Source organism: Emydura macquarii, unplaced genomic scaffold (assembly GCF_026122565.2).
Source record: "Emydura macquarii macquarii isolate MOO-44397 ecotype Brisbane River unplaced genomic scaffold, CSIRO-AGI_Emac_v2 contig_3113, whole genome shotgun sequence".
Classification (NCBI taxonomy): domain Eukaryota; kingdom Metazoa; phylum Chordata; order Testudines; family Chelidae; genus Emydura; species Emydura macquarii.
This window is the reverse complement of record NW_027133250.1, coordinates 159,970-184,219: the sequence shown is the minus strand read 5'-3', so window position 1 is coordinate 184,219 and position 24,250 is coordinate 159,970. Positions and strand designations below refer to the sequence as shown.

The 24,250-nt window shown below is 45.2% G+C and overlaps 1 protein-coding gene across 3 annotated transcripts in view; it reads right to left on the bottom strand.

The window, feature by feature from the left end:
• RLF (RLF zinc finger) overlaps positions 1–24,250 on the bottom strand; it is a 114,650-nt gene that overhangs the window by 53,952 nt on the left and 36,448 nt on the right. For all 3 annotated transcript variants that reach the window (XM_067530812.1, XM_067530811.1, XM_067530813.1), the window contains exon 3: positions 17,751–17,832. In XM_067530812.1, the coding sequence (XP_067386913.1) occupies positions 17,751–17,832 (82 nt within the window). The remainder of the gene's footprint in view (positions 1–17,750; positions 17,833–24,250) is intronic.

The following is a 24,250-nucleotide window of genomic DNA, read 5'->3' as shown; positions in this document are numbered from 1 at the left end:
CCAGTTTTGTTCAACATCTTCATTAATGATCTGGAGGATGAGGTGGATTGCACCTTCAGCAAGTTTGCAGATGACACTAAGCTGGGGGAAGTGGTAGATACACTGGTAGGCAGGGATAAGACACAGAGCGATTTAGACAAATCGGAGGACTGGGCCAAAAGAAATCTGATGAGGTTCAACAAGGACAAGTGCAGAGTCCTGCACTTAGGATGGAAGAATCCCATGCACTGCTACAGACTGGGGACCAACTGGCTAGGCAGGAGTTTTGCAGAAAAGGACTGGGGATTACAGTGGACAAGAAGCTGGATATGAGTCAAGAATGTGCCCTTATTGCTGCAGTAGTAGGAGCATTGCCAGCAGATTGAGGGAAATGATTATTCCCCTTTATCCACAGTGGTGACACCACAGTTGGAGTAGTGTCCGGTTTTGGGCCCCCCACTACAGAAAGGATATGGACAAATAGGAGAGAGTCCAGCACAGGGCAACAAAAATGATTGTTGGGGGCTGGAGCACATGACTTGAGAATACGGACAACTCAGGAAATTACAGAGTAGTCATTTTAATTTCAATACCTGGGAAGATTGAAGCACTGTCATGGATGGGTATAAACTGTTCAGGAAGGACAGGCAGGGCCGAAAGGGTGGAGGAGTTGCACTGTATGTAAGAGAGCACTATGACTGCTCTGAGCTCCAGTATGAAACTGGAGATAAGTCAGTTGAGTGTCTGGATTAAGCTTAGAAGCAAGAACAATAAGCGTGATGTCGTGGTGGGTGTCTGTTACAGACCACCAGACCAGGAGAATGAGGTAGATGAGGCTTTCTTTACTCAACTGGGGAAAGTTTCCAGTTCACAGGACCTGATTCTCATGGGGGACTTCAACCACCCTGACATCTGCTGGAAGAGCAATACAGCAGAGCACAAACAATCCAGGAAGTTTTTGGAGAGTGTTGCAGACAATTTCCTGGTGCAAGTGCTGGAACAACCAATGAGGGGCCGTGCTTCTCTTGACCTGCTGCTCACAAACAGGGAAGATTTGGTAGGGGAAGTAGAAGTGGGTGGCAACCTAGGCAGCAGTGACCATGAGATGGTCGAGTTCAGGATCCTGACAAAAGGAAGAAAGGAGAACAGCAGGATACGGACCATGGACTTCAGAAAAGCGGACTTTGGCTCCCTCAGGGAACTGATGGGCAGGATTCCCTGGGAGGCTAATATGAGGGGGAAAGGAACTCAAGAGAGCTGGCTGTATTTTAAAGAGACCTTATTGAGGGCACAGGAGCAAACCATCCCGATGTGCAGAAAGAATAGTAAATATGGTAGGCGTCCAGCTTGGCTTAACAAAGAAGTCTTTGGCGAACTTAAACACAAAAAAGATGCTTACAAGAAGTGGAAGCTTGGTCAGATGACTAGGGAGGATTATAAAAACGCTGCTCGAACATGCAGGAATGAAATCAGGAAAGCCAAAGCGCAATTGGAATTGCAGCTAGCAAGGGACGTGAAGGGGAACAAGAAGGGTTTCTACAGGCATGTTGCCAACAAGAGGAAGATTAGGGAAAGTGTAGGCCCCTTAGAGAATGAGGGAGGCAACCTAGTGACGGAGGATGTTGGTAAAGCCGAGGTACTCAATGCCTTTTTTGCCTCTGTCTTCACAGACAAGATCATCTCCCAGACTACTGTACTGGGTGGCACAGAATGGGAAGGAGGCGAACATCCTGCAGTGCTGAAGGAACAGGTCCAAGTCTATTTAGTAGGATTAGACATACACAAGTCCATGGGGTCGGATGCAATGCACACGAGGGTGCTGAGGGAGTTGGCTGAGATGATTTCAGAGCCATTGGCTATTATCTTTGAAAGCTTGTGGCAATTGGGGGAGGTCCCTGAGGACTGGAAAAAAGCAAATATAGTGCCCATCTTCAAGAAAGGGAGGAAAGAGAATCCAGGGAACTACAGACCGGTCAGCCTCACCTCAATCCCTGGAAAAATCATGGAGCAGGTCCTCAAGAAATCCATTTTGAGGCACTTGGAGGAGAGGAAGGTGATCAGGAACAGTCAACACGGATTCACCAAGGGAAAGTCATGCCTGACAAACCTGATAGCTTTCTATGAAGAGGTGACAGGCTCTGTGGATGTGGGGAAAGCAGTGGATGTGATATACCTTGACTTTAGCAAAGCTTTTGATACGGTCTCTCATAGTATTCTTATCAGCAAGTTAAAGAAGCATGGGTTGGATGAATGGACTATAAAATGGATAGAGAACTGGCTAGAGCATAGGGCTCAACGAGTAGTGATCAATGGCTCCATGTCTAGCTGGCAGCTGGTCACAAGCAGAGTTCCCCAGGGGTCGGTCCTGGGGCCGGTTTTGTTCAACATCTTTATTAATGATCTGGAGGATGGGGTAGATTGAACCCTCAGCAAGTTTGTGGATGACACTAAGTTGGAGGGAGTGGTAGATACCCTGGAAGGTAGGACTAGTATACAGAGTGACCTAAACAAACTGGAGGATTGGGCCAAAAGAAATCTAATGAGGTTCAACAAAGAAAAGTGCAGAGTCCTCCACTTAAGAAGGAAGAATCCCATGCACAGCTATAGACTGGGGACCGACGAGCTAGGCAGCAGTTCTGCAGAAAAGGACCTGAGGGTAACAGTGGATAAAAAGCTAGGTATGAGTCAGCACTTTGCCGTTTGTCAAGAAGGCTAATAGCATATTGGGCTGCATTAGGAGGGGCATTGCCAGCAGGTCACGGGAAGTGATTATTCCCCTCTATTCGTCATTGGTGAGGCTGCATTTGGAGTATTGTGTCCAGTTTTGGGCCCCCCACTACAAAAAGATTATGGACAAGTTGGAGAGAGTCCAGTGGAGGGCAACAAAAATGATTAGGGGGCTGGAGCACAAGACTTATGAGGAGAGGCTGAGGGAACTAGGCTTGTTTAGTCTGCAGAAGAGAAGAATGAGGGGGATTTGATAGCGGCCTTTAACTACCTGAAAGGGGGTTCCAGGGAGGATGGGGCTAGGCTGTTCTCGGTGGTGGCAGATGACAGAACAAGGAGCAACGGTCTCAAGTTGCAGGGTGGGAGGTCTAGGTTGGACATTAGGAAAAAGTTTTTCACTAGGAGGGTGGTGAAGCACTGGAATGGGTTACCTAGAGAGGTGGTGGAATCTCCATCCTTAGAGGTTTTTAAGCTGAGGCTTGACAAAGCCCTGGCTGGGATGATATAGCTGAGGTTAGTCCTACTTTGAGCAGGGGGTTGGACTAGATGACCTCCTGAGGTCCCTTCCAACTCTATGATTCTAAGATTATTATGCAAATATTCAAGGTGTAAGTAACAGTCTGCATGGATTTGTCGAGAACAAATCATGTCTAACCTACCTAATAGCTTTCTTTGACAGCGTAACAGGCCTTGTGGATGGTGGGGAAAACTGTAGCTGCAGTATATCTTGACTTTCGTAAGGCTTTTGAAACTATCTCACATGACCGTCTCATATACAAACTATGAAAACAAACATCCTAGATGGAGCTAATATAAGGTGGATGCATAACTGGTTGGAAAGCCATTCCCAGAGAGTAGTTAGCGGTAGTTCAGGCAAGCTGGAAGGGCATGCTGCAGAGATTGGTCCTCGGTCTGGTATGTTCAACATCTCTATCAATGATTTAGATAATGACATAGAACAATGGTGCATAAATGTTTCCATTCACACAGTCCTTACCTTTCATGGAATTGGTCATGTCATCCTTTCCCTCCCCCCCCCTCTATTACTTGTAATCAAAAGTAGTCCCTTATTCTGGGCTACTGCTGGCAATGGCACTGCCTTCAGAGCTGGGCAGCTAGAAAGTGGCAGCTGCTGGCTGGGGCATTGCCACCCTTACTTCTCCACTACCATTGGCGGTAGCGCTGCCTTCAGAGCTAGGCGGTTGGAGAACGGTAGCTGTTGGCTGGGGCATTCATTTTGTTTGTGGGGCGGGAGGCTTATTTTTTTAAATTCTGCTTCCATCTTGCCCCCCATTACCCACTATATTTTTATCCTGCTCCTGCTATTATGGCAATGGATCCTATGGGACCCCAGTTTCTTCATGCCCCCCAGTTTGCACACTATGGCATTGAAAGTACTCTTATCAAGTTTGCGGACAATATCCGCTTTGAAGGGTTGCAAGTGTTTTGGAGGATAGGATTAAAATTCAAAATTATCTGAACAAACTGGAGAAATGGTCAGAAGTAAATAGGATGAAATTCAATAAGGAAAAATACAGACTACTCCACTCAGGAAGAAACAGTCAATTGCACACATACAAAATGGGAAATGACTGCCTAGGAAGGAGTAATGAGGAGGTGATCTGGGGTTTATAGTGGTTCACAAGCTAAATATGAGTCAACCATATAACATTGTTGGGGGAGGGGTGGGAAAAAAACCAAAAAAACCCACCCACACCCACACATCATTCTGGGATGCATCAGCAGTACTCCGAGGTAATAAGGCCTGGATTGGAGTATTGTGTCCAGTTCTGGGCGCCACATTTCAGGAAAGATGTGAACCAATTGGAGCAAGTCCAGAGGAGAGCAACAAAAATAATTAAAAGTCTAGAAAACGTGATTTATGAAGAAATATTGGAAAAACTGTGTTTGTTTAGTCTGGAGAAGAGAAGATTGAGGGGGGACGCAATAACAGTTTTCAAGTACACAAAAGGTTGTTACAAGGAGAAGGGAGAAAAATTGTTCTTGTTAAACTTTGAGGATAGGACAAGAAATAATGGGCTTAAAATGCAGGAAGGTAGGTTTAGTTGGACATTACAAAAAACCTCCTAATTGTGAGATTAGCTACACACTGGAATTAACTGCCTAGGGAGGTTGTGGAATCTTCATAAATGAAAGTTTTTAAGAGCAGGTTAGACAAGAATGATTTAGTTATTACATAGTCCTGCCTTCAGTGATGACCTATTGAAGTCCCTTCCAGTTCTACACTTTTATGGTTTCATGATTGTATAACAACTGATTGTCTGCTCAGGCAGTCGTCAGGTCATTGCTAACCCAGGGGTGGTGATGAACCATGGTGGTCCTTGTATTAATGGCACTATGTGCAGAATCTGATTGCCTCTGGGGTGTGATGAGCGGATGACTCTTTGCTAATTTATGTAGTGCGCTGCAGAGGTGTTGTCCATAAGGATTTCCAGTGGAATTTTGAAGGACAGGCTAGCCTGATAGCTGTGAGGGTGTATCTTCAGTTGGAGCTGGGTGAGTGATTGTCAGCTTGGGTAGCCATACATACACTAGCTCTCAATGAGCTAGCATGCTAAAAACAGTAATGTAGCTGTGGTAGCATGAGCAATGGCGAGTGGTGGGAGGGGCTAGCCACCTAAGTACGTACCCACCTGAACCTGGGGTATGGTGTCTGTTTGGGGGATCGCTGGCCGATGTTGGCTCTTTCAGCTCCATTTTGGTTGTCGTTTTCTCTGGTTTTGAAGTGACCCACATGGATTTCTCAAGCAGCTGTAACACGAATCTAGTGTCCACGGACTTGCAGGTTCTGGAGGAAAACGATTTGTACACCAAGCGACAGTTTGGGATGTGCCTGAGGAAGAGCCACAAGAGGCTCTGGCTATGCCCACCAGTGAGGGGGATGAGTATCACAGGATGAGCAGGGTTTGAAATGTGATGGAAAGTCCATCATGAGGTTGATGCTCGGCACAAAGCACTTTGTCCTATTTGTGCGGGGTGCAGATGGCTTTTTTGGAACATCCAATTAGAGGAAACCAGGGAAAGTAGAAGGGGGAAGATAACATTTCTTCACCAATTTAGTTGAAGAGTCTGTGACCATGAAATGGCACAGGATGCATGCACAGCCCTGATGTATGCTGCTAATAAAAAATACCTGATCTTGTGCTTATGAGATGCATGTGCACCTACAACACAATCCATGCTGCCACATACTCGAAGGTTATCTGCAGACTCAGGCACACATTACATCAGTTTATATTCAGTTCAAATTTTTAAGGTCTGTGTTGCAACTATCAATCTATGAACCTTCAACATGGAGAAGCTACAACCTCAGCCTAAAGTATAATTTTCCCAATGTGCAGTTAAGGAAGATGGAGAAAACTTTTTCCTCACACCGTAAGAACATAATAGCCAGACTGGGTCAGACCAATGGTCCATCTAGCCAAGTATCCTGTCTTCCAACCGTGCCCAATGCCAGGTACTTCACAGGGAATGAACAGAACAGGTAATCATCAAGTGATCCATCCCATCAGCCACTCCCAGCTTCTGGCAAACAGCAATCCCTGCCTATCCTGCCTAATAGCTTTTGATGGACCTATTCTTGACGAATTTATCTAGTTCTTTAGAGTCTTGACCTTCACAACATCTTCTGGCAAAGAGTTCCACAGGTTGACTATGCATTATGTGAAGAAATATTTCCTTTTGCTCATTTTAAATCCGCTGTCTATTAAGTTCATTTGGTGACCTCTAGGTTCTTGTATTATGAGGAGTAAATAACATTTCCTTATTTACTTTCTCCACACCAGTCATGATTTTACAGACCTCTGTCATATCCTCCCTGCATCATCTCTTTTCCAAGCTGAAAATTCCCAGTCTTATTAATCTCTCCTCTTATGGAAGCTTCATACTCCTAATCATTTTAGTTGCCCTTTTCTGTACCTTTTCCAATTCCAATATTATCTTATTTTTTTCGAGATGGGGGCAACCAGATCTGCACCGAGTATTCAAGATGTGGGCGTACCATGTATTTATAAAGAGGCAATATGATATTTTTCTGTCTTATCTTTCCTTTTCTTAATGATTCCTAACATTTGTAGCTTTTTTGACTACCGCTGCACATTGAGTGGATGTTTTCAGAGAACTATCCATGATGATTGCAAGATCTCTTTCTTGATTAGTAACAGCTAATTTAGACCCCATCATTTTATATGTATAGTTGGGATTATGTTTTCCAATGTGCATTTCTTGTCCAGGCACCCATTTTTGTGATAGCTCTTTGTAACTCTTCGCAGTCTGCTTTGGACTTAACTATCTTGCAAAGTTTTGTATAATCTGCAAATTATGCCACTTCACCATTTACCCCCTTTTCCAGAGCATTTATGAATATGTTGAACAGACCATGAAATACTTTACATCAAGGAAGTAGAGTTATTACTGATGGCATTTAAAACACTGGCTACACATATGAAAATCAAACTTCCCTCTAGTGACTACAGCACACAACTTAGATTCATGTTGTTACAAGAGTCAGAACCCATTAACCTGAAAGTTAGTTAGCTTTGCTTTTCTGGAAATTTGCCTTTCATAGATAGAGTTGGAAGGGTACACAGGAGATCAAGTCCAACCCTCTGCTCAAAGCAGGACCAACCCCAAATAAATCATCCCAGTCAGTGGTTAGTCAAGCTGCATCTTAAAAACCTCTAAGACTTGAGATACCACCACCGCCCTAGGTAATGGATTGCAGTGCTTCACCACCCTCCTGGTGAACATTTTTTTCTTAATATCCAACCTAGACCTCCCCCCACTACAACTTGAGACCATTGCTCCTTGTTCTATCATCTGCCACCACTGAGAACAGCATAGCTCCATCCTCCCTGGAATTTCCCTTCAGGTAGTTGAAGACCGTTATCAAATCCCCCCTCACTCTTCTTTTCTACAGACTGAACAAGTCCAGTTCCCTCAACCTCTCCCCAGAAGTCATGTGCTCCAGCCTCCAACAATCATTTTTGTTGCCCTGTGCTAGACTCTCTCCTATTTGTTCACATCCTTTCTGCAGTGGGGAGCCCAAAACTGGACACTACTCCAACTCTGGCGTCACCACTGCAAATATAGGGGAATAATCACTTCCCTCGATCTGCTGGCAATGCTCCTACTACTGCAGCCCAATATGCTATTAGCCTTCTTGGCAATAAGGGCACACTGCTGACTCATATCCAGCTTCTTGACCACTGTAATCCTCAGGTCCTTTTCTGCAGACCTGCTGCTAGCCAGTTGGTCCTAAGTCTGTAACAGTGCATGGGATTCTTACGTCCTAAGTGCAGGACTCTGCACTTGAACCTCATCAGATTTTTTTTGGTCCAATCCTCCAATTTGTGTAAGTCACTCTGTATCCTAGCCCTATCCTCCAGCGTAGTATCATCTGTAAACTTAGTATCATCTGTAAACTTGCTGAGGGTGCAATTCACTCCATCCTCCAGATAATTAAAGAAGATGTTGAACAAAACCAGCCCCAGCACTGACCGCTGGAGCACTCTGCTCGTTACTAGCTGCCAACTAGACATCAAGCCATTGATCACTACTCGTTGAACCTGATGATCTAGCCAGGTTTCTAACCATCTTTTAAAGTCCACTCATCCAACCCATGCTATTTTAACTTGCTGGCAAGAATACTGTGGGAGACCAGATCAAAAGCTTTTGCTAAAGTCAGGACATATCACATCCATCGCTTTCCCTACATCCACAGAGTCAGTCACAGAAGGAAATCAGGTTGGTCAGGCATAATTTGCCTTGATGAATCCATACCGACTCTTCCTGATCACCTTCCTCTCTTCCAAGTGCCTGAAAATGGATTACTTGAAGATCTGCTCCATAATTTTACCAGGGACTGAGGTGAGGCCTTCCTTCTAGATTGCACAGTAAGTCACTTTGTGGTTATCAAGCTTTAAACTTTCCTGAGGAACATTTAGTATTTTCTCCCTCACCCTCTCTACTCAACATCTGTAAATAAAGCATTTATTCTCACTAGGTGTAACCTTCCATAACTGTTGTTCTTCGAGATGTGTCAAATGGGCTTTCAGAGTAATCGGAAGGGTGATCTTTACCTGATCGTAGCTAGTATGGATGCAGGAAATTCCCTGTGACGAGACAGATACACCTTTCATTTGCTAGGCCACCACTATGAAGAGCTGCATGGATTTCAGGAAGGGCTTAGTTCTCTCTATATAGAATGCCAGTGTCCATCTGACATTTAAGATGTATAGGGGTCTTTCCTCACTAGAGCAGTGTGGCTTCGAGAAGAACACTGGCACAAAGATATCTTGGTTGACATGAAACAGTGACACTACCTTTGGTAGAAATGAGGGATGAGGCTGCAGCTGGACCTTATCTGTGTAGAATACAGTATAGGGAGGCTCCGAGGTTAGAGCTTTGGTTTTGGAGACAAGCCTTGCTGAGCTGATCGCTACCAGGAAGGCAACTTTCCAAGACAAGAGAAGGATGCCAAGGGCTCAAAGGGGAGACCAATGAGTCTGGACAGAACTAAATTACAGTCTCATTGTGGAACTAAAGAGAAAAAGGAGAGCAGCAGGATACAGACCCTGGACTTCAGAAAAGCAGACTGACTCCCTCAGGGAACTGGTGGACAAGATCCCCTGAGAGGCTAATATGAGGGGGAAATGAATACAAGAGAGCCGGCTGTATTTTAAAGAAACTTCACTGAGGGCGCAGAAACAAACCATTCCACAATGTGCATAAAGAATAGCAAATGTTGGCTTAACAGAGAAATCTTCAGTGAGCTCAAACACAAAAAGTAAGCTCACAAGAAGTGGAAGCTTGGACAGGTGACTAGGAAAGAGTATAAAAATATTGCTCGAGCATGCAAGAATGAAATCAGGAAAGATTACAATTGGAGTTGCAGCTAGCAAGGGATGGGAAAAACAACAAGAAGGGTTTCTACAAGTATTTTAGCAACAAGAAAGTGGTCAGGGAAAGTGTGGGCCACTTACTGAAAGGGGGAGGCAACTTAGTGACAGATGATGTGGAAAAAGCTGAAGTACTCATTCCTTTTCTTGCCTTCACAGACAAGGTCAGCTCCCAGACTACTGAACTGGACACCACAGTATTGGGAGAAGGTGAGCAGCCCTCAGTGCTGAAAGAACAGGTTCAAGACTATTTAGAAAAGCTGGACATAGAATCAGAGTTGGAAGAGACTTCAGGAGGTAATCTAATCTAACCCCCTGCTCAAAGCAGGACTAACCTTAGCTAAATAATCCCAGCAAGATTTTTTTCAAGCCACAGCTTAAGAAGCTCTAAAGATGGAGATTCCACCACCTCCCTAGGTAACCCATTCCAGTGCGTCACCACCCTCCTAGTGAAAAACGTTTTCCTAATGTCCAACCCAGACGACCCCCACTGCAACTTGAGACTGTTGCTCCTTGTTCTACCATCTGCCACCACTGAGAACAGCCAAGCTCCTTCCTCCCTGGAACCCCCTTTCAGGTAGTTAAAGGCTGCTATCAAATCCCCCCTCATTCTTCTCTTCTGCAGACTAAACAAGCCTAGTTCCCTCAGCCTCTCCTCATAAGTCTTGTGCTCCAGCCCCTAATCATTTTTGTTGCCCTCCACTGGACTCTCTCCAACTTGTCCATAATCTTTTTGTAGTGGGGGGCCCAAAACTGGACACAATACTCCAAATGCAGCCTCACCAATGACGAATAGAGGGGAATAATCACTTCCCGCGATCTGCTGGCAGTGCTCCTACTAATGAAGCCCAATATACTATTAGCCTTCTTGGCAACCAGGACACACTGTTGACTCATATCCAGCTTCTTATCCCGTTACCCCCAGGTCCTTTTCTGCAGAACTGCTGCCTAGCTCGTCGGTCCCCAGTCTGTAGCAGTGCATAATATTCTGACATCCTAAGTGCAGGACTCTGCACTTGTCCTTGTTGAACCTCATCACATTTCTTTTGGCCCAATCCTCCAATTTGTCTTAGTCACTCTGTATCTTATCCCTACCTTCCAGGGTATCTACCACTCCCCCAGTTTAGTGTCATCTGCAAACTTGCTGAGGGTGCAATCTACCCCATCCTCCAGATCGTTAATGAAGATGTTGAACAAAACCGGCTCCAAGACCAACCTCTGGGGAACTCCGCTTGTGACCGGCTACCAGCTAGACATGGAGCCATTGATCACTACTCGTTGAGCCCTATGCTCTAGCCAGTTCTCTATCCATTTTATAGTCCATTCATCCAACCCCTACTTCTTTAACTTGCTGATAAGAATACTATGAGAGACCATATCAAAAGCTTTGCTAAAGTCAAGGTATATCACATCCACTGCTTTCCCCACATCCACAGAGCCTGTCACCTCTTCATAGAAAGCTATCAGGTTTGTCAGGCATGACTTTCCCTTGGTGAATCCATGTCGACTGTTCCTGACCATCTTCCTCTCTTCCAAGTGCCTTAAAATGGATTTCTTGAGGACCAGCTCGATGATTATTCCAGGGATTGAGGTGAGGCTGACCGGTCTGTAGTTCCCTGGATTCTCTTTCCTCCCTTTCTTGAAGATGGGCACTATATTTGCTTTTTTCCAACCATCATGGACCTCCCCCAATTGCCACAAGCTTTCAAAGATAATAGCCAATGGCTCTGAAATCACATCAGCCAACTCCCTCGGCACCCTCGTGTGCATTGCATCTGGCCCCATGGACTTGTGTATGTCCAATCTTTCTAAATAGTCTTGGACCTGTTCCTTCAGCACTGTGGGATGTTCACCTCCTTCCCATTCTGTGCCGCCCAGTGCAGTAGTCTGGGAGCTGACCTTGTCTGTGAAGACAGAGGCAAAAAAGGCATTGAGGCATTGAGTACCTCTGCTTTTTTGCACAAGTCCATGGGACTGGATGCAATTCATTCGGCTGCTGAGGGAGTTGGCTGATGTGATTGCAGTGCCATTGGCCATTGTCTTTGAAAACCTGTAGTGACCAGCAGAGGAGGACCCGGATGATTGGAAAAAGTCAAATATAGTGCCCATCTTTAAAAATGGGAAGGAGGCAGATCTGGGGAACTACTGACCAGTCAGCCTCACCCCAGTCCATGGAAAAATCATGAAGGAGTTCCTCAAGCATTCCATTTTTAGGCACTTGGAAGAGAGGAAGATGATCAGGAACAGTCAGAATGAATTCACCAAGGGCAAGTCATGCCTGACCAACCTGATTGCCTTCTACGATGAGATAATTGGGGGAAGTGGCAGATGTGATACACCTTGACTTTGCCAAAGCTTTTCATATGGTCTCCGACAGTATTCTTGACAGCAAATTAAAGAAGTATGGCTGGATGAATGGACTATAAGGTGGATAGAAAGCTGGCTAGATCATGGGGCTCAGTGGGTAGTAACCAACGACTCCATGTCTAGTTGGCAGCCAGTATCAAGCGGAGTGCACACAGTCCTGGGGCTGGTATTATTCAACATCTTTATTAATGATCTGGACAATGGGGTGGATTGTACCCTCACAAAGTTTGCAGATGTCACTAAGCTGTAGCGAGTGGTAGATATGCTGGAGGGTAGTGATAGGATGCAGAGTGACTTAGACCAATTGAGGGATTGGGCTAAAAGAAATCTGATGAGCTTCAACATGGACAAGTGCAGAGTCCTGCACTTAGGACGGAAGAATCGCTTGCACTGCTACAGACTGGGGACTGACTGGCTAAGCAGCAGTTCTGCAGAAAAGACCTGGTGGTTATAATGGACAAGAAGTTGGAAAAGAGTCAACAGTATACCTTTGTTGCCAGGAAAGCTAATGGCACATTGGGCTGCAGTAGTAGGAGCATTGCCAGCCGATCAAGGGAAGTGATTATTCCCCTCTGTTCGGCACTGGTGATGCCATATTTTTAGTAACTGTCGTTTTGGGCCCCCTGCTGCAGCAAGTATGTGGACAAGTTGGAGAGAGTCCAGCAGAGGGCAACAAAAATGATTAGGGGGCTGGAGCACAAGACTTATGAGGAGAGGCTGAGGGAACTGGGCTTGTTTAGTCTGCAGAAGAGAAGAATGAGGGGGGATTTGATAGCAACCTTTAATTACCTGAAAGGGGATTACAGGGAGGATGGAGCTAAACTGTTCTCAGGGGTAGTAGGTGACAGAACTAGGAGCAACGGTCTCAAGTTGCTGTGAGTGAGGTCTAGGTTGGATATTAGGAAAACCTTTTCACTAGGAGGGTGGTGAAGCACTGGAATGGGTTGCCTAGGATGGTGGTGGAATTCTCCATCCTTAATCTCTAAGGTCGTCTTGATATCCCTGGTTAGGATGATTTAGTTGGGGTTGATCCTGCTTTGAGCAGGGCATTGGACTAGACCTTCTGAGGTCCCATCCATACTTAATCGTATATGATTCTATGATCTTGCTCATTGACATATTGTATTTCTGCCATGTTTTCCTTCAGCACCCGCACTACCTTTCTCAACACCTGGGGAAGGAATACCTCGCAAGCCCGGCAGATTGTCGTGAGCTCTCTGATGTTCACATGTAACCTTAGCTCCTCCGAGGGCCAGAAGCCTTGCGTCTTGACTGGGCTGAGGTGGGCCTTCCATTCTAGGTCCGAGGACAGGGACTGTCCACCAAGCCAATGAGTTAAGTAACAGGGGTGGGGTTGTGAGGACTATGTCCAGGCTGTGTCTCACTAGGAAGGAGACTGACGCAAGTCACATTTGAAGGGGTCTGAGGTGTAGCCTTGCATATTGCGCCACATAGGTGCATGTCACCATGTGACCCAGCAACCTGAGACAAACCTTGACTGTAGTGAGGGGGTGATTTGTGACCTGAAGGATCAGGTCTGACAAGGCTTGGCATCTGGCTGGAGGCAGAAATGCTCTGGCCCAGACTGCTCTGGTCGAGGACTGCTTTGACAAACTCTGTCCTTTGCACAGGTACCAACATGGATTTCTGCTCATTTACCAGCTGGTCCAGATTTTGGTAAGTCATCTGCAGTACCATGATATTGTGCCGGATCTGAACTTTCAAGTGATGCTAGATGAGCCAGTAGTCAAGGTATGGGTAGATCTGTATTCCTCAATGTCTGAGGTAGGCCGCCACCACGACTATGCATTTTGTGAAGACTCTTGGCTCGGTTGATAGGCCAAAGGGGAGGTCCGTAAATTGATAGTGGTTGCCTCCCCCTATGAAATGCAGGAAGTGCCTGTGGCCATGGAATATAGAAAAATGGAAGTATGCATCCTTTAGGTCGAGGGCAACGTAACAATCTCCTGGATCCACGGAGGGAATGATGAGAGGCTACAGAAACTATACAGAACCTTCGTTTCTTGAGATACTTGTTGAGGTGGCCCAGGTCCAGTATGGTCGCAGGACTCCCTTGGCTTTCAGTTAGAAAGTACCAGGAGTAAAATCCTTTCCCTCTCAATAGAAGGGGAACTTCCTCTACTGCCCCTACCTGCAGGAGGGCTTATACCTCCTGGGTGAGGATTTGATCATGAAGGGTCCCTGAAGAGGGACAGGGATGGAAGTGGGGAGGAGGGATTGAAACTAATTGATGGGTCTAAAGACTGTGATGGTGTTTAGAACTCACTTATCCGATATCATGGCCACCCACGGAAGGAGGAAGAGGGAAAAGCAGTTTCAAAAGAAAGACACAGATGGATCCTGGTTCGAGACTGTTAAGTTGTCCCCCATGGATGCACCCTCAAAAGATCTGTCTGCCACTTGGTGGGTCTGAGCTCGACTGGGGTGCAGCAGTAGGTTGACTCCGACGGTGCTTAAAGTGTTTGTTTTTCTTCCTACAGGGCTCATTCCTAGTCTGGCCCATGAAACGCCCTTGCTATTGGGGCCTAAAATGCTTTCTGGATGCTGGAAGGATGTATAGCCTCAAGGAGCAGAGTGTGGCCCTAGAGTTTTTAAGATCATACAGTTTGGCGTCTCTCTGGTCAGAGAATAGGGCTGTACCATTGAAGGGGAGGTCATGGATGGACCTGTTGGACCTGGATGAACAGACAGACTGGATGACTGCAACCACAAGGCTCTCCTCATCAACACTGCTGATGCCATTGTCCTGGCAGCTGAATCTGCTGCATCAGAGGAACTCTGGAGGAAGGTTGGCTTGGGCTACTGATTCACCCTCCTTTAGAATGGCTAGAAATTTCTACTTAGACTTCTGGTGCAAATAGTCAGCGAATTTGGCCATGGAATGCCATAAATTACAATCGTATCTCTCCAGCAATGTTTGCTGGTTCGACATGCAGAGTTGGAGGCCCGCAGTCAAATACATTTTTCAACAAAAGAGGTCCAGTTTTTTTGCTTTGTTATTTTTAGGGGTTGAGCTTGACTGCCCCCATCTCTCTCTCTTGTTGGCTGCTGACACTACAAACCCTGGGGATAGAGGGCATATTTTTTTTTTTTTTTTTTTTTTTTTTTTTGGCTCCTTTAGATGTTGGGGACAGGGAGGAGGTGTTCTGCTATAGGACCTTAACCAACTTGATGATCAAAGCAAATCAGCCGGCTCCTTTAACTCCTCTGCCTCTAAGTCCAGATTCGCTGATACTCTTCAGTAGTTTTTCATGTGCCCTGCAGTTGTCTTGTGGGACTGGATGGGCCCATTATTGCCTCATCAGATAATGAAGATGAGGATGCTGGTAGAGGAGAAGTGGGTGATTGTTCCCCCGTAACTGGGACAGCCTCTCACAGGGGATCGTCAATGCCCGTTCTGCATGGTCTGGTTCTTCGTCCGAATCCAGGGGAGGGCATATCACTGTTGCCAAGCGCCTCTCAGATGTCTCTGAGATAGACTAGTGCTGCAACCTAGGGACTATGGGACACCCCCGTGAGTTCCAGAACTGACAAGGTCTGGCCCATTGTGTTGGCAGCCACAAGCCCAGTGGTAGGGCAGGGGAAACCCAGCAGCTGTGGCAGGGAACCCATGTCCTTTGTGGAAGGCACTTTCCTCTCCCTCCGACTCCAAGACTGAAGACCACAGTGGTGCCAATCTTCTCTCTGGCTTCTTGGAGCATTGGGTGCAGCGTTCTGGTGCTAGAGAGTGGTGTTGGGATTCCACCGACTGCTGCTGAGTCTCCCTAGGATGCCAATGTTCTGGCATCCGGTAGAAGCACTCTGGAGATTGCCACCTCTAGTATGGGGATCAGTGCTGGGACTCTGATGCCCTGTACCAGGGTTCTGGTGACTGGTACCGAGAATCCAGCTGACGGCTACGGTGCCTTGGAGAACAATGAGGTACTGGCGACCATTGTCAGGGTGTCAGAGAGCTGATGGGACAGCGAGCAGCGGCACTCAAGACCCATGTGGGGTCCCCATCATGGGCTTGCCCCTTGACCTGCTCTTAGCTGACTGAACCAGCATGGTGTCCCGGCATGAGGATCTGTCCTCCCAAGGAGTAGGCAGTACTGGGAGTGAAAACAGGTTCTTGGCCACCTGAAAGGCTTTGGGGGTGGATGGAACTGCAAGCTGCTGGGGGCCTCTGCGGCTACCCGGTGTCAGAAGTCGGTCCCTAGGTGGACTGGGAGCTCTAGGGGGTGAGGCCGCATTCGACAAGAGTTCCGGGGAAGATGAGCGGCCTGGCACAGGTCTCGAATTGTCCCCTGCTCCCAGTTTATCCCATGTAGGTGACAGGGACTGCCCCTCTGCTGGTGTACGTCGCTTTGTGCCGCTTCTTTGGCACCAGGGATGGTGATTGGTGTCAGGATCAACTCGGTACCAGGGGAGCACTTTGGGTCAACACTGATGTACTGGGCACTGAGTCTGAACAATCTGGCTCAGAGACCGGTCTGAGGGCTGACGCCATCAGAAGCGCTCTTAGCCTGATGTCCTGGTCCTTTTTTGTGTGGGGTCTAAAGCTCCTGCAGATCTTGCACTTGTCCAAAAGTGACAGCTCTAGTGAGGATCATTCACGGGCATGGGCTTTTTACACAGTGCGCATAGTTTGAAGCACGGGGACTGGGGCATGCCCCATCCTTGTGAAAGGATAAACACTTAACTACTAAAATCTAATTGAACTGCTTAACAACTATATACGCTACTATATAAAAACTACTAAGGGCTTGCTGAGGCAAGGACGTTCCAGCACCATCACTGGCGGTAAGAAGGAACTGAGAGGGAGGGGGCTAGCGTCATCCTATATACTGGTGCACACACATGCCTTTACACGGGGCACTAGAGCCGGCCCTATAGATACCACTGAGGGAAAAATCTCTAGCACTGGTGCATGTGGCACACGCAAGCACTCAAAGAAGAACCCTGTTTTACAAATAAAGTGGCCTTAGAATACCTGAAGCAAAGTTAAGTTTTGTTATCCATCTGGGAAATTCTAGTGGTCACATAATCCAATCCCACTCATCCATCCAAAACAATATTGCTGAAATCATCCTCATCTGATCAGTCTATCTCACTCCAATCTTGGAATTCTTCCACTGACTTCCCCAGTTCTGCCCTAACTGCCACACATACAAGGTCATGTTCAGTTATGCCCTAGCCTCCCTCTTGGACCCTGTCTTTTACAGCATCCCCATACCTCTAGCCAACGAGGCCAACCTTGTAGTTTACTTCACCCATATCTGTGCCTTTTTCCATGATGCCCACATGAATAAAGCTACATTTGTAATTCCTGCTCTCCAGGACACCACCCTCTCATTCAAGTCCCTCCTATAAACTCACTTCTTCTGTTCCGCATACACAGACTCATGTATTCAAAGCCAGAAGGAACAACCATGATCTTCTAGTCTGACCTTCTGTATAACATATGACACAGGACTTTCCCAAATTAATTCCTGTTTAAAATAGAGCTCATCTTTTAGAAATACATCCAATCTTGATTTAACAGTTGCTAATGATGGGGACTCCACTACAACCTTTAGCAATTTATTGCAATCATTAATTATCCTAATTATTAAAAAATTGTGGTTTATTTGCAGTCTGAATTTGGCTAACTTTAACATCCAATCATTGGATCATGTTACAACTTAAGTTAGTAAGCAGCTAAAACGGATGGAGACGGCAAGAGTAGACAGAAAACTCTAGCTGAAATACACTTACCTGTACAGACTGATTGAATCCTAACCATACTTCACATGGCAATTCACTTTCAGACACAGAAAGCAGTAGTTCAAAACAACTCCTGTAACAGAAGAGCTGTATAAGTAAGATGCTAAGACATTGCTGTAGCAGTATCAGGAAATGGCAGGTCTTATTCCCAGCCATGAAACTAACTTAAGATGCACTCATGGTTGAGAGTATGTCTTAGTAGTTTAAGGGTTAAAAAATATGGGAGGGGGGGAGAGAAGAAAAAGTTACAGAAATGTAGTAGATATCCCAAAATGAGGTATTTAAACCCAGGAAATTCAGAGTTAAGATTAAACATCTAAGAAATTCAAACTATGTTAAGGTAAAAAAATTGCAGAGTTAAAGACAGCCAAACAATCTTAACTTTCTCCTACAGTGACCTCATGAAATAACCATACAGTGACTGAGGGATTGTAGTCTTTGTGATTCCAGATTACATTAAACTGATTTTTAAGAGTCACATTAGATTTAATATATCCCCCCGGCCCCCCCACACTCCTTTGCAACATTACTAAAGGGCAAAATTAAGGTCAAGTTAGCATTTTACAGTATAAGCCTTAATATCATTTTAATTGCTTTGTGTGATGCTGTATAATTGAAGATGCCCATTTATACCATTGATATTACCACTGTTGTACAATTGCAACAAATTTTGCACAAAGTTTCTCATGTAAGGTGTCAATGGAAAAGTTACAAGATATCATGTACGACTGTCCTGGTTAAATCCATGTATCATCTTTGTATCTGAAGTCATGAATACTGGCTATGTATTCCTATGTAAAAAATGTGTCATATGCCTGGGTGACACCCCTCAAACAGATTTATATCAGGCCTAGTCAACTATGTGTTGATGGCCGCGTAAGGTCACTCCACTCTCACAACGGGTCACAGAAGAAACTCATCCCATCCACACAGCTCTTCCTGAGCAAGGAACCAATGGCCACCCATGATTCAGCAAAACATGTAGGGCATGTGACATACTCATGTGATCCTGGATTCCATCGTGTTCCACTAACTTTCCACACAAAGGGGCTGTGGGCTTTGTGTGAGACAGTAAATTTCCATGCACATGGCAGAGATTATAGAAGACTCCTGAGATCTCCATTTTGCCTCTTTCCTGCTTTAATTCTCTGGACTGTGGATTTACAACTAAAAGGATTATCTTGAACTATAGATTGAGGACCTTCCCATCTTTTGGAAGTTACTACAGAGACTTCAGCAAGCCAGCAGTCTAGTCCAGTGGTTCCCAATCCTTTTGGCTCAAGGGCCCCAAAATCATTTTTATAACCCTGAAGGGCCACCAGTCTCCACCAGCAGGCCCTCCCCTCCCCCACACCCTCAATGCAGCCAGACAGAAGGAGAGTTAAGCAAGGATGCGGCCTCCTCGCTGATCTCCCATCTCCTTGGCTGCAGCAGGGAAGCCACATGCGTCATGCAGCCTTGTGTACTCCACCTGGGTCCCTAAGCAGTGACTCCCTTCTGTAGCCAGGGGGACAGAAGATCAGTGCTTCCCTCCATCTGGCTCCAGCAGGGACCCCAGCGCCTATGGACCTAGGCAGAGCACTTTGCTGTGCTCCCTGCTACAGTCAAGGAGAGGGGAGTGCTGATCTCCCATCCCTTTGGCTGCAGCAAGGAGCCCACACTAGTCTTTTAGCCCCACGGAAGTGCGCTCTGCCTGGGACCTTAAGCAGCAGCTACTTTCTGCAGCCAGCAGGAGGGGAGCCGTAGGCCACATTGAAAGCCCGCACGGGCCACAGGTTGGGAACCACTGGTCTAGTCCATCACTGCTACAGACCTGACTGCAATTATTTGCATATATATGATCTATTAACCATTTTAACTCTATTATTTTCTTTTATTAATACATCTTTAGTTGGTTTACTAAGGATTGGCAGACCACATGACATTTGGATAAAATCTGAGCTATATATTGACCTGAGGATAATTATCTGATCCTTTGGGATTAGAAAGAACCTCACATATGGTCAATTAGGTTTTCAATAACTCTTCACTATATCAGACCTGTTTGTCTGGATGGGAGCCAAGAGCTGAACTGCCTAAAGAGGACTGTGTTTGGCTTCTGTTTAACCTGTGTGGTACTGCAGAAGCTCTTTTGTTACTGGCTTGGTGAATCTAATTGCAGAATAAACCACGAGTTTTGGGGATTGCAAAAAACAGGGCGAACAGTTTGCCCTGAGTGTGACATTCTCTGTGATCCATCCCAGGCACCCCATCACACTTTGTGTGAGAATTGTCACAGTACATTGAAATTTAAAACAGTGTCTCTGGAAGAAGCATGTTTAAAATGGGATGGAGAATGAACAGGGAGGCTCACAGGACAGGAATGGAGGGAGGGGTTAGTAGTTTAGAAGTCTCCTCTAGCCTCCAGTGATGTCCAACAGGTAAATGGCCAATTGAGTAAGCTGCCTGTTGCTCCACCCTTCATGCAGCCTCATGGAGAAACTGTCCCTCTTTTACTCTGTGTCCTCTGGCGTGTGTGTGGGGGGAGGGGGGGCTGGCCTCTGTGGAGCAATTCTCTGTGGAGCTGCTCTCTACAGGTAAGTTGATTATTGACCTGACAAGGCATATGAGACTCACACAAGTACTGCCTGGATGAAGGAGAGTCACTTCCTCCCAGTCCTGTGGGTAGTACTGGGTCACCTGTGTGGCGAACAAGGAAAGCTCCTGATACTTTCTATGCAGGGCAAGATGCAGCTGAGTAGGGTTACAGACAGGAATGTGGCAGGAAGGGTGGTAAGTGGGGACCATCCAGAAATGGTTCCTGTCTGGGGAAAAGAGATTCCATTTCCTGCAACAGCACAGCAGTGCTACAGTAACTGAGTTCTGCATGACAGATTTCCCTTGTAGACAAGCTGGGTCTTTAGCACATGGGGCACTTTGCTGCACAGGACCTTGTCTTTGCAGTGACAAGAGGCAAGGGCACAGACAGAGCTGCAGGTGATACCAAAGCACACAGCCTTGATCTATAACAAAACAAAGTTTCTCCTTGTGTCAAGGCTCCTGGTAATCACAAGGAAGGCAGCCCGCCCAGCATGGCTCAATAGTTCCTGTACTACAAGACTGCTGAAGGTGGAGATGCCTCCCTCCTTCCAATGTACAGCCATCTGAGGCAAATCCCTGCCTCCCACCCTTCTCCCCAGGAGAATCTTCCAATGCTTCCCCATGACTCAAAAGGTACAAGTTCCTTCCACAGGCAGTGCCTGTTTGATGAGCCTCCTGCAGCATTTCAGACCAGCAGTTCACTACTGGTGATACAGAAGGGGACTGCCAGCTGGGGAAGCTGTGTGGTACCTCAGCTTTGGTGATTATTCTTGGGGTAAGTGGCCACCCAAACCTCCTGCATTCAAAAATCAAGAAAAAAAGAGTGGAGGGCTTGTTCCTGATGCTGTCTCAGAAGCAGCTCTACCCCACAGGAAGCTTGCCTGAACTCAGTGAACCACAGACAGTTCACTAACTGGAGCTGCTGCAAGAACAGTCTCCAGAAAGAATGGAGTCAGAGTGTGTGTGGAGGGTGAGGGAAAGGGCTGTGTTCACATTTAAGCTAGGTCAAGAAAGATTTTTAAGGACTGTCTAGGAACAAGACTCCCATGATGCTTTGTAGTTAAGAGGAAGCTAACTTTAGAGAATGGAATTTTACCAAGCAGTAATCCTTAGAATAATTTTGAAACAACTGTTGAAGATATTTTAGCAATGTACTAACAACAAAATATAAAATGAATTGCACTAGAACAGGGAACTTTTGAAACATTCTAAACTAAGAAGTGTGCACCAAAAAGAGGAAATAGATAAGGACCAGAATGATACCTAGTAAAGGTAACAAAGGTATAACTGCCCTAAACTCACAGGGTAAGTAACATCATCTGCAGACTGGATGCAAACCATCAGTGAACTATAGGGAAAGTTTTCCGCAGCTGGAGGTAACTGTATGCCTCTGTGTATGTGCTGTCTTTATTAACTGTTAAAATCAATCAAAGCTGACTTATTCGATGTTTGTTATTACTGAATTAATCTGGACTTGAGAACCCCTCTGACTAAACATATAATCATAGTTAAAATTTTTATCAATTATTGGTTGTCAATAAATTGGCTATTGATCATTGACAAATTGATAATTATAGACAATTGATAGAGGGTTAGAGTTCTGCCAAAAGATGGGGAGAATAGTCAGTAGTTTGGGCAGCTGCTGGAGGCCATGCTCCTGAAACAGCTTCAGCACCAGCTCTTCCTGTCATCCCATTATTAATTCGAAAAGGAAGATGGCTGTCTGCTATATTTGCTGTATTATTTCTACCAACTGCATTGAGGAAGTGGGCTGAAGCCCATGAAAGCTTATGCCTGCTGAAATTAAATTTGTTAGTCTTTAAAGTGCCACAGAACTCTCGTTGTTTTTGATATTGAGCTGTGACCAAGTTCTCTACAGATTGATTTTTAGGCAAGTGATCACCAGCCCAGAGCCTCTATAAAGGTGTTCTGACTACATGGATAGCAACAAGACCCTTTATATCTACACTGGGGCAAAATGTGGTGAGAAAATTAAGACAAAGAAATTTCAGTTACAGAGCCAGCAGAAAATATTTTGCTCAAAGCTATGTCAGAAGACCTAGCTAGCATAAATTACATTTTGGGCATTGTTTAGTTGACCCTGCAGTACCTTGAGTTCCCGGACATCAGAGGATGAAGAGCAGATTTCAGCTTTGAAGAATCAATTCTCAGCTGCACAAAACCATGAAACCAGAACAAAGGTTGCTGGGCCTGCAAAACAGATCCCAGTGCTGCAGCACAATTCCCTGAGGACACGGAGAGTTAAAGCAGCTGAATTCCTTCAGGGCACATTGCAGCAGATCCTAAAGCTGCCCAACAAAGGGACATCAACCTAAGGATCACACAGGCAGACAGGTCACTGGCATCATTGGCCATGAAAGGGACCCAGACTCCCAGTAAAACTCCTATTCACTGCTGTTACTTAGATTAAGGAAAAATAGTCACTATGATCATCTAGTCTCAACACGTGCATAACACAGGCCAAAAAATGTCACCCAGTGATTCCTGCATCAAGCTCATAACTTCTGGTTAAGCTAGTACATTTTAGAGAGACATCAAATCTTGGTTTACAGAGAGGGAAACTCCACCATATCCCTTGGTAAATTGCTCCAATGGTTAACTATTCATGGTAAAAAATTGTGTCTTGTTTCCAGTTTGAAATGTCTAACTTGACCTTCCAGTCACTAGATCATATAATGTCTTTGTCCACCAGGTTAAATAGCCCTCTACTATTAGAAACCTTCCCACTGTGTAGGTATCTATAGGCTGTGATCGTGTTAACCTCTTTGATAAATTGACTGAGCTCCTTAAACACATCAATGTAAAACCAGGTTTTCCAGACAAATCATTTTTGTAGCTCTTCTCTGAATCTTTTTATTTGTCAACTTTAAGTATTTAATAGAATACTGTACCTAGTTACTGTGATAGTCTAAGAAATACCACCTCACTACCTGTATTGTTCTTAATTAGCCATTTCAGTGACAGCAGAGCACTACCTGCTAGAATTTAGTTTGCTATTCACCACAACCTTTAAGTCACTTTTGGAGTCATTGCTTTCCAGGATACAGTCCTGCACCCTGCAAATATCACCTATGTTGTTTGTTCCTAGATATAGGATCTTGCCTTTGGCTATATTAAAACTGAATGAGCCCAGCTTACCTAGCAACCCAGATAGCTCTGTATAATTGACTTATCCACATTATTTACAATTGCAATCTGTAGCATACGCAAATCTCCCAAAGCAGATACAAATACTAAATAATCTGCAGGACCCTATTAGAGACAGATGCACTGGATATTTTCCCATTAACAACTACATTTTGAGTTCTGTTAGCTACCTTTTTTCCCCCAAGGAATGTGTGTCATGGGGATTTTGTATAGTGCTGATTTCTAGTCAGAATATTACACAGTACTAAGGTAAAATTGTTTTTCAGTCTAAGTTTACAAATGCTTGAGGGACCCCACTAGAAGAATGGTATCTGATGACTGTCCATTAACAATTACACTGATATTAGCCAGTTTCCAATACATTTAACATACATTATATTAATTTTTGTTTCAGAATAACAAGCAGCAGTACTCTACAGTGCTTGATTGAAACCCAGTAAGATCAACACAAATTTGCAATTTCATGAAAAAGTGGAATCAAGTTTGTCCAACAAGACCTATTTTCTTGAAACCATGTTAATTGACATGAATGATGATCTTTTAGTTTTGTAACAGCCATTCCATTACTTTTGGTTGGAATTGGTGTCAGCCCAACAGGCTTATTACTACTTCCATCTTTATGAAACTTTTTCACTAGTCCAATGTTTATTCAAAATTAACATCAGTAGCACAAAGATCCCCTCTGCAAGATTTTACAACTCCTGGGTGCAAGTTTTCCAGACTTGCATCATGATTTATATGAT